This window comes from Microtus ochrogaster, chromosome 7 (genome assembly GCF_000317375.1).
Source record: "Microtus ochrogaster isolate Prairie Vole_2 chromosome 7, MicOch1.0, whole genome shotgun sequence".
Lineage (NCBI taxonomy): Eukaryota > Metazoa > Chordata > Mammalia > Rodentia > Cricetidae > Microtus > Microtus ochrogaster.
The window spans coordinates 59,160,866-59,176,304 of NC_022014.1; the positions used below are offsets into that span (position 1 = coordinate 59,160,866).

Here is a 15,439-nt window from a genome sequence, read left to right on the forward strand (position 1 = left end):
AGAGAGAGAGAGAGAGAGAGAGAGAGAGAGAGAGAGAGAGAGAGAGAGAATATGAATCATCATTTCCCACTGGTCTACACTCCAGCTTCTCATCTCTGCCTCTAAGACCCACATTCCACTTGCTACCTAAGAGGGCTTAAGAAGGCAATTCATGTCTCTTCTTACCTAAAATCCTCCATGGCTCTTCTCCACATGCTAAATGCCTTCTACTGCCGTGGCTTAAGTTAGTTCCCCATCCTTCAGGTTTATAGCAGTCTTCATGTCAGCAATTTCCCTAAAGAAATTTCTAACAGTTCCACTTTTTGAGCAGATAAGGTCTGAGCAACTTAGTATTTAGGGTCTAGAAGCTAAGAAGCCATGGGGTTAAAAAAATACACAAAAGCTGAAAAATCATAATTACTTACTAATAGAATGCGTGTACCTATCAAGTACTACAGAATTCTCAAACCTTATAATGAACTGGAGGTGACCACCCTCGTTACCATTTAACACAGACTTTCACATGGTAAATTTTGTTATAGCAACTACCACAAATTTGGCTTCACAAAAGATATAATACCATCGAAATGAATGTAGTATATTCTGGGATTAAAACTATCAACTCCTTCATGCATGATGTTTGACACTTGTCAACCACGGGCCTACTTCTCCGTGATTTCTTGCACTGGTAACTCTTCCCAGACTCGTCCTGGACTTTGATGCTGGTGTCTGTGCTTGCCCTTATTTGCTCACCTCCACTAACTAAATTCGTTTGCCCTTCAGCCTCCATTCAAACAGCTCTTTCTCCAGGAAATAAACACACTTGGTCCATGCGATATTTCTCCTGTGTTTCTCATGGAACAAGTACTTTGTTTCATACAGCTTCCTTGGTATCAACTACTTAAGGATGGTACTGAATTCCAAGTACTTTGGGCCAGGGTCTACCTATTTGCTTGCTGTGAAATATACACAGTAAATAGAAAAAGTTCACATATATTTAGTGACTAACCAGAGAGCAAACCTCTAAGTGACTGCTGCATGGGCCTTTGCCCTCTTAATGCACAGTGAGCAGTATAGTCTGCAGAACGAACAGCTATCAGTAATTTAGGACAGTCAACACTGCAGGTAGAATGCAGCCAAATTTTCCTAATAAAAAAGACAATCCCACACAAACACCTACATAGTACAAGTTAAAAGCAGCTGCCCAGGCACAGTACTGTTTATTCAACCATGTTAAAAATTACTTAAATTTATGGATAAGATGATGTGGCTTTTGCTATGAAATAGAAGTAGAAAAGGGACAGATTATCATGTGTTGATCATTATTGTAGCTGGCAGTGGCTACATAAGGCTTTCTTGCTGTTGTTCTTTTTATTTCTGTATATGTATATAACTTCTAAAATGAAGAGTCTAAAAACAAAACAAAATGGAAAAAAGGCTAAATAAGAAGCTACTTCAGAAAACTCTTTCCAACAAGCTGGAAACAAAGGCCTTCTATTCCCACTCTCACCCGTAAGACACCTCTGGAGGTCTGATCCTCTGGCTCACCAGGGCAACTGCATGCCAGAAACACCCCCACCCCAGACTTCCCTAGCACTGGCTGGTCAGACTGGGATGTTATAGGAGAAGATGGGGCAAAGGGGCACACAAGTTCACTAAATAGAGAAGGGCTTTGATGAAGCCAACCAATGTAATTAATTAACTGTTTCAAACTCTAACTGAGGATGGACAACTTTCTCTGGAGGTGAATCTAGGCAGACTTCTTCCATGTAGGAAGAACCCTTTGATTACAGAACCTTTGAGAACACATTGCTCACCTAACTACTGCTCAAAAAGAGCCTTGAGAGATCATTCTCTTCCTTACCCAAGATGAGCACCAGTATTTCTGGAACACTCCACTCCTCGGGGTATCTAGATACACACAGGGAAAACACAGATTGTACTGTCCTCCTACACCTTTTAACCTCTATGAGGCTCCACACAGAACCACTAGAACCAGCTTCCTCTCTTGAGTAGAGACTTCTCCAGGACAATCTAGATGTTATAAAATTTGGTCAGATACTTCCAAGTGCATCTCTCTAAGTGATCTGAAATGTCCTTGACTGGTCCTTTCAAAAGGCATTTAAGAAGAACAGTGACCAGATATGAAGTTCCAAATGTGTGTGTACCCACCAAGAACACTTTTCCCTCCCTTCCTCCTTTCTTTTGTCCCTCTTTCTTTTTCTTTCTCTCTGAGAAGAACAGAAATCCAACTACTAGTAATTATCTGTTGCATCTCAAAAACAAATATTGGGAATCTACTATCAGCTTAGCTCTGCTAACTGCTTTAGGGGAAGGACAGACACATACAGTGAGTATCTATTTATGGTATATACAAAAATTTCTAGAACATGTATTACTACATGTTATAGGATCTGATCTCCTAGGTATGGGCTGAAATATTCAACACACACACACACACCATACCTTCATAGAGGAAGCAAGCTCAGAGCATGGAGGTGACAAGTAAACATGAGTAAGAAACCACTACTTACACAGGCCCAGTCAGGGTGGTGTGAAATAACACAAGGTGGACTGCTAGCAAGGCCACCATAAACAAAGGACAGAAAACTTCAAAACGGGATAATGCAAGCACCAGGACCAAAATGGGAAGTTGAGATGAAGAGAAGTGTGATGCAGTCCTATGACAATGAGATGCATGGGCAGGCAGGCATCAGAGAACAAATGAAGGAGAAAGGAGAAGGAATCACAAAAGTAGGGAGAAGGATGCAACAGCTCAATTAAGACAGGCCCAGGCTATTGTGAGATGGATGAGAGACCAGCAAAATAGAGTCCTGACCAAATAAGGTATGAGAAAGAAATGAATGAAAGGTGACATGGAGATCTTAATCCTACAGACAAGACAGCAATGATACAGGGTGTGCTCTGAATGCAATAAACAAGAGCCATTTCCTCAGGAATGAACTTAATGTTCTAATACTGTTTTCTGATATAAAATGTTGGAAGAAATAAAGTCATTGATGATTCCAAGTCAAAACTAAATGTCTGACATTCAAGCAACCTCGTTAGGGAAATATTTCTCCCCAGAGGAAAGGTATATGGTTACTCTAAGCCTTATGCTCCTTAAAGTTGTCAGGTTACATTGTAAAATAGAAAGTCTTAGATGCCCCACAAAGTCTAGCTTTCATGGGGAAAGAATTAAAAAAAAAAACGTCTAATCAAAAGGTCCTTGTGTTCTAACTCTTACTACCACAGCTGGGAAAGGACAGAACAAGCTGTCTTCATGGGAAACTAGTGCATATCGCAGTGTCATGTTGGACAGGGACGACAATCATGAGGAAATATCCAAGCAATCAAGAAAATGGCCCAATCCTGTAGCGGTCAAATTCTGTACTCTTATTCAGCTTCTTCTCAGCAGAAGTAATTCAGGATAGGTGTCACCACCAATCATGATGGAACTGAAAGACCACATACCTAAATGCCTTTTGGGATGCCACAGCTTAACAGATGCAATGGGGGTGGGAGAGAGATGACCTCAAACCACAGACACCCAAAGACAACTAAGGACAAGTTAAACAGTGACAGCCAAAAAGAAGCATTTTATCCATATGCTTTCACAATTGTTAACTATGTTTTCATAGATACCAACCAAATGGCTAAGAATATGCATTAGAGCTCAGATCTCTGTTATTATGGGTAGGGACTTACTGGTAAGTGGTATGTCCAACTATGAGACACTGCATTTTGAAGTGTGTCCCACCAGGGAGGAAAGTCAGTTGCATACAAAATGAAAACAGTTGTACATGAGTTGGCATTTATTGACGCTGAAGGGTGAGTGTTGAGATTTTGTTTGTGATCTAACAAATAAAGCTTGCCTGAGGATCAGAGTGTGGAGCTAGCCACTAGTTAGCCATAGAGGCCAGGCAACGGTGGTACACACCTTTAATCCCAGCACTTGGAAGACAGAGGCAGGAGGATCTCTGTGAATTCACGGCCACCCTGGGCTACACAGATTGATCCAGTCTAAAAGAGAAACAGAGCTAGTCGGTGGTGGCTCGCACCTTTAATCCCAGTACTTGGGAGTCATATGCCTTTAATCCTAGCACTAGGGAAGTGAAGACAAGAAGGGATATGGCTGGGCAGAGAGAGGATTATGAAGTGGGAGGAGACAGGAACTCACCACATTCATCTGAAGAATTCAGTCTCAGGACTTGTAGAGAGACAGGATACCCTATTTAGTCTGAGGATTTTGTAGATGTAGAGGTAAGAACTGGCTGCTCTGCTTCTCTGATCTTTCAGTTTTCATCCACTCCCAATATTTGACTTCAGGTTTTTATTATTAATACTGATTAGAAATCACACTACAGGTGAGCACATGGGTTATACTGCAAAGTATCTTTGTGTTGGGAATGTTTAAAAACATTTCACATGGGGTTAGGGATTTAGCACAGTGGCAGGATGCTTATCTAACATGCACAAGGTCCAGGATTTTGTACCCAGTATGTCTCTCTTCTCCCCAAATCCTTCATATTAAAAAGTAAAATCCAGGGAGATGATTGACTGGATAAAGCACTTGCCATGTAAGTGTGAGGACTAGACTTTAGATCATTAGTACCCATATAAAAATTCTCCTTCGTAGAGTCTCAGTGCTTGTGAGGCAGAAACGAAGTTCACAGGGCAAGCTGGGTAGCTAAACTTGCAAGTACCGGGTTCATCAAGAGTTCCTGCCTAAGTAAATAAGGTGAAGACCCATTGAGGAAGACATCCAGTATCAATCTCTGGCCTCCACACACATCCATACACACATACATATGCACCTTCCCACACCCGAAACATACCACACTCACTTAAAAAAAAATTAAAATACAGGGTTGGGAAATGACTCTGAAGATAAGGTATTTGTTAAGTAAGCATGAGGACCTGAGTTGGATCTCTAGTATCCATGAAAAAACTGGGCCTAGCATTAATTGCCTATAACCTCAGCACTGGAGTAGAGTGGGGAGGGGTGCCTGCAGAAACAGATGGATTTCAGGAGCTTGTGGGCCAGTTACCCAGTCCTGCCTAATCAGTAAAATTTAGGTTCAGAAGGTGGAGAAATAATTGAGGAAGATATCTTTTTAAAAAAAATATTTATTTATTATGTATACAATATTCTGTCTGTGTGTATGCCTGCAGGCCAGAAGAGGGCACCAGACCTCATTACAGATGGTTGTGAGCCACCATGTGGTTGCTGGGAACTGAACTTAAGACCTTTGGAAGAGCAGGCAATGCTCTTAACCACTGAGCCATCTCTCCAGCCCTGAGGAAGATATCTTGATGTCGATATCTGGTCCACACATATGGGTGAGAGCATATTCACACACACCAACAGACACACACACACACACACACACACACACACAGAGAGAGAGAGAGAGAGAGAGAGAGAGAGAGAGAGAGAGAGAGAGACAGAGACACAAAAAGAGCAGCTTAGCCGGGCGGTGGTAGCACATGCCTTTAATCCCACCACTGGGGAAGCAGGGGCAGGCAGATCTCTGTGAGTTTGAGGCCAGCCTGAACTACAAGAGCTAGTTCTAGGACAGGCTCCAAAGCTACAGAGAAACCCTGTCTCGAAAAAAGAAGGGGAGGCTTGGCCTGATTTTACCTCTGATTCTAACTAATCAGGAGGTTGAGACAACAAAATGAAAAGTTCAAGGCCTGCTGGACTACAAAATAAGATCAAGGCCAGTCTGCACAATTACTGAGATACTATCTCAAAATAAAAAGTAAAAAGAAAGCTAGAGATACAGCTCAGTAGTAGAGTACTTGCCAAATATGCACAAGGACCTAGAATCAATCCCTGGTACAATCAAAAAGATAGAGAACCCAAAGTATGTTCAAAATAAAAAGCTTTGTCGAAATTCCCCTCTTGTCAGACTTAATTTCAGTCCTCCACAGACAGAGAAGAAATAAACACCTTTCTCATGCTTGAGCAGTGAGGTGGAAAGGAAGATGATGTGTATCATGCCCAAAGTCTGGGAATTCCTTGAGAAATGGAGCTACTAAGAAAGTGTCATCTTTACATTCCACAATTTCCCTATCTCATGTTTCCGTTGTTCTTTTGCAACTAGATCTCGGACTGTTCCTAAGAACACACTCAATTTATCAGGTACTACAAAAGCCACAAAAAGCTGTGAGAAATTTTACATAAGAATCCAGAACTGCCTGCCACCACAGTGACATATTTTATTTATGTTTTAATAAAGTTTGCCTGGATATCAGAAGGGCAAAGCTAAGCTAATAGAGGACAGGCAGTGGTGACACACACCTTCAATCCCAGGATTTGGGAGACAGAGGCAAATGGAATCTCTGTGCATTCAAGACTACCCTGGGCTACACAAGATCAATGCAGAAACAAACCCAGGTGGTGGTGCCTCACCTTTAATCCCAGGACTACAGGAAATATAAAATGGGAAGAGCTCGAGCTGCTCAATCTGTTTAGTCTGTGGTTGTCTAGCCTTGGTAGAGAGAGGTAAGACTTCTCTAGTGGCTTGGCTGCATTGTTTTGTTTGTTTTGGTTTTTTTTTTTTTTTTTGATATTGAGGTTGAACCCCAATATCTGACTCGGGTTTTTATTATTCGTGCTACAGTGGTACAAGTGACAGGGGGTAGATGCATCCAAGGAGGCAAAGTAAGTTCCACATGCTTCCAAGGACTCTCAAAAGACACTTACTTGGTCAGAAGGAACCTGGGAACTAAACTATTAAGAGCCTCTCGGTGGTCCAGAAGCCCCATCAAGGAAGGAGAAATCTGGCAGGAAGACAAAACCCCAGCACAAGATGGAGGTCCTTCAGACGTTGCAGTGAAGGATCTCAGAACCCAGGTGAAGAAGGAGCTCACTTTGCCTGAGGACTAAGGAGGTGACCTGGACATGGATTCTTTGTCCAACACTACAAGCCAAGGCCAAGACTTTTTTTTTTTAAATGTGTCTGGGCATTTTTACCTGTATGTATACCTGTACCACTTGCATGCCTGGTACCCTCAGAAGCCAGAAGAAGATGTCAGATCCCCTGAAACTGGAGTTACAGGTGATTGTGAACCACTAAGTGGGTGTTAAGTATTGAAGCTGGGTTCCCTGGAAGAGTAGTCATTGCTCTTAACCATGAAGTCACCTGGCTAGCCCCGAAGGCCAAGGTTTCTGAGACCTGGTAAGGAGCTCTGTGCCAGAAGTGAGGCTAGAGGCACGGGTAAACCAGACTGATGGGTCTCGTAGGCAATACTATGAGTTTAGACCTGACAGCATGAGCCAGTGCTTCTCAGACTGGCTGTGGTAGGATATCCGTAGCTGAAATGTCCATCAAGGATGCGCATGCTCCCTTCCTTTACTTCTTTCTATGCACACTCCCTACATGGACACAGGTGGTGAGCACTGGGGGCAGCATAACTGTCTTTCAGGGACAGTGAAGAGTGACTACCACATAATCTAGGAGATGGACGTCACAAGCCTGGTTATGACCTAGAATTGGGGACTTAGAGGAGTAACAGTCAGACTCAGAAGGTACTTCCTGTACCTGCACAACAGGACTGTGGCCAACTGAACTCTAAGGGGATAGCAGAAGAGCATCACTCTAGCTTCTAGACTCATGGATCATGACTGTCAGTACAGAAAGGACTAAGGTAAGAAAAGGAAATTCATGTAGTTGTTTAAAACTGCCTTCAAATTTCAATTAAATAATTTTGTTATAACCCCTCCTGAGAATCTCCAATATTAACCACTCACAGGACACCAGGGGAGTCTAGCTGGGAGAGCAGCCATGTTGCATACTTAGTAAGAATATATGATTAATAAGAATGATTCTAAACTAGACCCAGTCCTTTGTATCCACCATTATTGAAAAAGAGATGGAAGGAAATATAGCTGGGCTACTAAAGTGAAATGGGTAATCTGATGAAGATCTGAATGTCAAAAAGCAGCAGCAGTGAGTGTTTTACAGAGCGAACAAGGAGCCCTAAGCCAGTCCTGGGAATATTAAAGAGTCTGTTCAACTGCATAGAACACAAACTTTGTAAATCTGATATAGAGCAGAGCTGCAAACAGTTGGTGTCTGGTTTAAAGCTGCAGAAATGGAACCTACACGAACCTAATCACTGGGGAGATTTCAAAGGCAGACAGGGGTTGCTGCAGCACAAAACCAGCTGCGGGAAGACTACACCTAAAAGCAAAATGTCACAATTCACCTTAGTGCCCCAAACACATACATTTCATTTTTTTCCCTAGGTATAATTCTCCACTTTGGCACAAGACACCTCTATTTCTGGGAACAGCAACATGTGTTTGGTTGAGGAACAACTGTACCTTCCAAAAACCAGTGTGGAAATGGGGGAGGGGGGTATGTGTAAGTTTCAGATCCTGAAAAAAGTAAACAGTTAAGAAACCATGAAATGGAGTCCCAGATACGTATTCTGACGAACACCAGTTTGATGGGCTGAAGGCCTATGCTTGCACTCAGGTTTCTCCTACCTGCTCCACTGTCTTAGACCTAGGGCAGAATCTTCCCTTGTGTGGACACGTGTAATACACTGCTGCCTGATGTCTCAACTTCTTCCTAGCCCATCAGTTCAGTCTCATTCCATATTGGCACCTGCTGATCCTCAAACTGGAGGCCAGGTGCCCTAGTCTGCTCTATTGTCAAAACATCACAGACTGAGGGACTTATTTATTTTTCTTTGTTCTGGAGGCTAGAATTCTGAGATCAGGGTTCAGCATGGCTCTTGTGGGGGACTCTCTTCATGACTAGAGATATTTTCTCACTATGTTCTCAAATAACAAACAGACTCATACACAGGTCTCTCCTTCTCTTCTCATAAGAACACTAATGCAGGTGTGGAGTCTTATCTTTATGCTATTCATAAAGTCCCCACTGTCACATACCATTACACTGGAGCTTAAGAATCTATGTTGAGTTTCTATTGCTGTGAAAAGACACCATGACAATAGCTACTCTTATGAAGGAAAACACTTAGCTGGGCTGGCTTACAGTTTGAAGTTTAATTTATATCATCATGGAAGAACCACGATGGAGTGCAGGCAGACATGGTGCTGGAGAAGGAGCTGAAAGTTCTGTATCTTGGTGGTCTGCAGGCAGCAGAAGGAGACTGTGTACCACACTGGGGGTAGCTTGAGCAAAGTCCACCCCCACAGTAACATATTTCCTTCAATAAGGCTATACTACCTAATAGTGCCACTCCCACACTATGAGTTCGAGGACAGCCTGGTCTATAGAGAGAGTTGCAGGGCAGGCTCCAAAGCTGCAGAGAAACCCGTCTCAAGAAACCCTATCTCGAAAAACAACAAACAATAACAACAACAAAAACAAAACAACAAATGGTGTCACTCCCTATGAACCAAACATTCAAATACATGAGCCTATGGGGCCATATCTATTCAAACCAATACAAGATCCAACCTGTGGAGTTGCCAGGGACATACTGAATGTGTAATATCCAGGCATGTCACTCCTATACCTGGATTCTTCCATTTCTTCCACTGGCCACACAGGCCCAACACTGGCACTCTTTATAGGGAGAGGGGGTACAGTTCTCTAGGGAATACTCCGAAATCTGCAAGCACATTTTCTGATGGCCATAGGGGTTGGGAGCCAGAGATGCTGGTAGTTTGTTTTTTGGGTTGTTTTTTTTTGTTTTTTTTTTTTGAGGCAGGATCTCCCTATAGCTCTGGCAGTTCTGAAACTCACTTTGTAGACCAGGCTAGCCTCATAGAGATCCACCTGCCTCTGACTCCAATGTTTGGGATTAAAGACATGTGCCACCACATCCAGCCATTTGGTAGTCCTAAATAACCAGACACACTACTCTGACTTGCCAGTCACCCACATGGGACAAAAACCTTTAGTAGCTATCCAAGCCCACAATATGCTTTACACATAGGCTCAAAAACATATTTTGAATAATATACTGAATTTTCTCAAACTATATCTGCTGTATGAGTCAAGTCAAGACTGCCTTTTTTTTTTTTTGGTTTTTCGAGCCAGGGTTTCTCTGTGGTTTTGGAGCCTGTCCTGGAACTAGCTCTGTAGACCAGGCTGGCCTCGAACTCACAGAGATCCACCTGCCTCTGCCTCCCGAGTGCTGGGATTAAAGGCGTGCGCCACCACCGCCCGGCAGTGTCCACCATCTTGGAAAGTGTCTCCATGGCTCTGTTGATATCCTCATCTCCATCAACAGACCCAGTATTTCCTCACAGGTGCAGTGTCCCTCATAGTTGCATGGTCCAAGTATTTACAGAGTTAATTCTGTATATATGATTAAAATTTATTTTCCTGAGCAAGGTATGGTAATATGTGTCTCTAATCTCAGTACTAAGTAGTCTAAGGGAGAAGAACCACAAATTTGAGGCCAACCTGAGCTCTACAGATCAGTCTGAGCTACACAGTGAGATCCTATCTCAACTCTTAACAATTCTTTTCCAATTATTCAATTTTAGATTACCAGTTGAGCAATAAATTTCTTTGTAAAACTATGTATGTAAGTCACTATCTATAGAATGTACCTTTATAATAAATCATATAAAGGCAGGATAGGGTCGCTTATATATCCTATTTGGCTTCCATCTCTCTCCAAGCTCAGTTTACCTCCACCTGCTCCACTCCTGTCACACCCATCCATCCCAATACTCTTTGGTCACAGAAACTCCTGTCCTTACTCTGTATTTCAGTTACTTTTCTCACTGCTATGACAAAATATCAGACTTAATTAGTACTTAATGGGGAAAGAGATTTATTTTGGCTCACAGGGTTGGTTTTGTTTTGTTTCATTTCATTTTATGTGCCATGTATATATCTGGCACTTGTGGAAGCCAGAAGAGGATGCTGGATAACTTGGGTCTAGAATTACAGAGGATTGTGAGCTGCCACGTGGGTGCTGAAGATGAAACCCAGATCCTCTAGAAGAGTAGCCAGTGCTCTTAACCACTGAGCCATCTCTCCAGCCCCTTAGCTCACAGTTTAGAGAATACAGTTCACCATGGTAGGAAGGCCATGATGGAAGGAGCTTAGTCCATGTAAGTGGAAAGAGAAGACTGCCGGTAACATCATGTTGACCAAGGGGAAAGCAAGACCCAGCTAGAACCCTCAGGGCTCGTCCCCAGTGGCTTACTTCTGACACCCAGGTCTCACTCTTTAAAGTTTCCACAACCTCTCAATAGAGCACCACCAGCTGTGGACATGAGCCTGTGGGAGATAATCCCAAACTCAGTAACACTCCATCGTATCTTCACACTACTAGAAGCTCTTGTCTCCCTGAGGTCTTGATCAAATGACATGTTCTTTGTGGGGCCTGTTGAAAACTGCAATCCTTCAACCATACCCCAGCCCAGCGCTGATCCACTTTCCTACTCTGTTTTTCTCCACAGCTTTTCTCACCATGAATTTCTTTCCTGTCTGTGTCACTACTAGAATCAAAATTTTGAGCTCAAGCAAAGGAGGTTCCTCCCCCTTTTTTCTTTCTTTTTTTTTTTTTTTGTTTTGTTTTTTCGAGGCAGTATTTCTCTACATAGCCCTGGCTGTCCTGGAACTCTCTTTGTAGCTCAGGCTGGCCTCGAACCCACAGAGACCCACCTGCCTCTGCCTCCTAATAAGGCGTCTGCCATCTCCTGGCAGAGAGAAATTTTTAAATAACACTTAAGAATGGGTTAGTGTGCTTTGCGGTGGTGGCAGATGCCAGGACAGCCAGAGAGCTCTGTTACACAGAGAAACCTTGTTTTGGGGGTGGGGTTGGGGTTGAGGGACAGTTAGTAATATTTATTTAAGATCTAATCATTTAAAGTAATATCTACTATGTTGTAACTCTTATTGTTAAAAAATGAACTGTGAGGGGCTGGAGAGATGGCTCAGTGGTTAAGAGCACTGACTATTCTTCCAGAGGACCCAGGTTCAATTCCCATTACCCACATAACAGCTAACAACTGTCTGTAACTCCAAAATCTGACACCCTCACACAGACAAACATGCAGGCAAAACACCAATGCACATAAAATAAAAATAAATAAATTATATATATATAAAAGAATGAGCTGTGGAGGGGTAATATGTGTTTTTTTTTTGTTGTTTGTTTGTTTGAAACAGGGTCTTCTGTAGTCTAGAATGGCCTCAAACTCCACTTGTAGCTAGGCATGACCTTGAACTCTTGATTTCCTGCCTAGACCTTTTTTTTTCTTTTTTCTGCCTAGACCTTCTAAGTGACAGGATTATAGACCACCAAGCCCAGCAGAACTACATTTTAAAATTAAAATAAGTCCTGGACAGCAGTAGCTTCCATTTATATTTCTGTACAAAGATATTAATATAACACATTGATACTATGATATATGATATATATATGATATATAACACATATACTAAAATAAAATTTTAATCTATGGTTATAACTAAATATTTCAAAATTAGCATATCTAAACTATTAATATAAAACTATACCTGTTATAGACCCTAAAGACACAGCAAGGAAATAAAACAGGAGAAAAAGGCAGGGCGGTGGCCAGGCACTTGAGAGGCAGGTGGATTTCTGTGAGTTCAAGACCAGCCTAATTTATAGAGGGAGCTCTAGGACATCCAGGACTACAGAAAAAAAACTGTCTCAAAAAAAAAAATCAAAAAAATTCACACACACATATAAAATTAAAAGCAAAAACAATTCCTCTCTGAGCTTCTTAGCTAATCAGTAGCTGGGTTCTATTGACTCTATCTATCCATGGCTCTTCCCCACTCTGTTTTCAGGTTGCTTTTCTATCTCTAGTCTTCCCACACAGGCTACTGCTGATTAATCTGAAAGGTGAACGTTTGATGAGTCACTCATATTCAAACATGCTAATAGCTCCCAATTTCCTGTTGAATCAGTCAGGCTCAACACACTCTGTGGCTCTGGACCTCTCCACCTCCAGTGTATCCCCAGACTCTGCTGAATGCGCCAGCCCTTTCCCCCAAATCCTACAACCCTCCTTTGCTCTGTCAGGCCTCCATCCCAAATGAAATCCCACCCTGCTCCCCCAAGTCATGCCTACCTCTGAAACCATCAGTGACCAGCCTATCCTGTGCCCAGAACCTCCCTTGAGCAGTCACAGAACCTTGCTCTACACTGAAACTGTCTTTGCTCGCTATCAAACTATGGCACCTTGAGGACAAGGTCTCCCTTTTCCTTTATGTTCCATACAGTATCTTTTCCAGGCTAAGATATTCTCTCTTTTTTTTTTTAAATTTATTTTTATTTCATGTGCACTGGTAGTTTGCCTGCATATATATCTCTGTGAGGGTGTCCCTGGAACTGGAGTTACAGACAGTTGTAAGCTGTCATGTGGGTGCAGGGAATTGAACCAGGATATTCTCTTAACACACATTAAATGGGATGAAAAAAAATAGGAAAAAATTCTTTCCTCTCTCAGCTACAGGAGAGACTGTACACATGAGTTCTCAGAGCCTACAAAACCAGACAGCACACAAAATCATCTTTTGGCAACTCTTATTGTGCTGGTGGCTCTTCGGGTGCCTTGAAGTTCTTGCTGCTACATTCAGAGCCCAAACAGGTGGGGCGGGATGACTCGAGCATTCAAGCAGGTTTGCACAGTACTGACAAAATGACGTGGGACTTTCTGACATACGACAATATTTTTCCATCTGGAAGACTGCTTTATCAGAGAAACTGAAGCTGTGCTCATGAAGATAATAAGCCGTGGAGAAGTGATGAAAGGAAACACGCCGGTCAGACCTGAATTAGACCAAATAAGGCTTACTAATGGACAGACTAACAGAACATCCCTGAATCCGAGATGGGAACAGTTTGTCTGGGAAGACTGCTTTAGAAATCAAGTAGGATGAATTCTCCAGCTGTGGAGATCCCCACCACTGATTACTGACTACCGTCAGAAGGCAATGATAGTAAGATGAGGTTAAATGAGAAACAAGCCTCATTTCAACAACTCAGTAATGTGGTTAAGCTGAGTGAATGTCAAATCTTACAGGCCATGGTTATTTCAGACTCTATAAGAAACAAGTGAGTAGTTTAAAAGGTTGGGAAGATATCTTATAATTATGATTACAAGATTCCGATCATTAGAACTTAACACATTTAATGCAAAAGGTCTTCAGAAAACAGCCAGAGCTATTAATAGAAAAGCCTAGAGCTTTTCAGCATCTGGACAAAAGCAATGAAGCATAAAAGAGAAGATATTTCTTCATCTGCTGCATTCAGTAGAGAATCATAAAAGTTTAGGCTGTAAAGTTACTCTCTAAGTAGAAAACCTTTTCCTCTTTTTAGCTCATGCTCCTTTCTTATTAAACAATATATAACCATTTTCCTTTGGAATATTTACCTGGCAGCAGCAAAGCAAGTTTCTATGTCACTCAAGGATAATCTGAATTACCTTCTTTTAAAGTCCACTTGATCGAGCCTGTCCTCTTGCTGACAGCATGCAAACTTCCATCCAGGGTTGAAACAAACAACAGGGTTTCAGGCAGTGTTACTGTGCTGGCACTTCCAAAACTCTGCAACGAGACAGACAGTAGCTTCATGTCAATCCACTCCTTCACCCTGGGCATGTATAATCACAATAATCACAAACACCCCAAAATCATCCTTCATGCCAGGTGGTGGTGGTGCATGCCTTTAATCCCAGTACTCAGGAGCCAGGGGCAGCCTGGTCTACAAGGGCTAGTTCCAAGACAGCTAAGACTGTTATACATTGAAACCCTAGCTCGAAAAAAAAAAAAAAAAAAACCAAAATTCATCCTTTATATGATCATTTATCTTCCAGATACAGAAACTGAGATTGGAGGGCCTAAGTTCTCACCCAAGGGCACATGTCCAGACAAGAGCTAAGTCACTTTATCCAAGTGCTGATCCTTCCCACAAACCAACAGGTCTATAATCTAACATGACAAAAAAGTCTGAAACAACCTATGGACAACGTCCCCTGAAATGGGGGGCAGGGGGAGAGGACAGTTTGACCAGCTTTCTGGCTTCCTCCCCTTGGGTCTATTTCACACTAGAAAACCTTGGCATGTTATAAGAGTCCTTAGTAGAAAAGAATAACTTTCTCATCTGCCAGAAGATTTTTTAAGCAAAAAACTAGAGGAATACATTTAAAGTAAAATAGGAAATCAACCTTTGTTATATAGATATTATATGTACTAAAATATTAATATTCTTGGGCTGGAGAGATGGCTCAGCAGTTAAAAGCACTCCCTGTTCTTCCAGAGGACCCTAGTTCAACTCCCAGCACCTATATTGGGCATTCATAACTGCTTATGCTCCAGCTCTAGAGGATCTGATGTCTTCTTCTGGAATCCATGGGCATTCACATCCATGTGGCACATACATACATACACACATATATGTAAATAAAAATATTTTCAGCCGGGCAGTGGTGGCGCACGCCTTTAATCCCAGCACTCGGGAGGCAGAGGCAGGC

At 42.2% G+C, this 15,439-nt stretch overlaps 1 protein-coding gene across 3 annotated transcripts in view; it reads right to left on the minus strand.

Annotated features, from left to right (window-relative positions):
* Ern1 (endoplasmic reticulum to nucleus signaling 1) overlaps window positions 1-15,439 on the minus strand; it is a 95,530-nt gene that overhangs the window by 48,507 nt on the left and 31,584 nt on the right. For all 3 annotated transcript variants that reach the window (XR_003377147.1, XM_026780595.1, XM_005350411.3), the window contains exon 2: window positions 14,393-14,513. Coding sequence is in view for 2 of the 3 variants with exons in the window: in XM_026780595.1 (XP_026636396.1) it covers window positions 14,393-14,513 (121 nt within the window). In the remaining variant the exon portion in view is untranslated. The remainder of the gene's footprint in view (window positions 1-14,392; window positions 14,514-15,439) is intronic.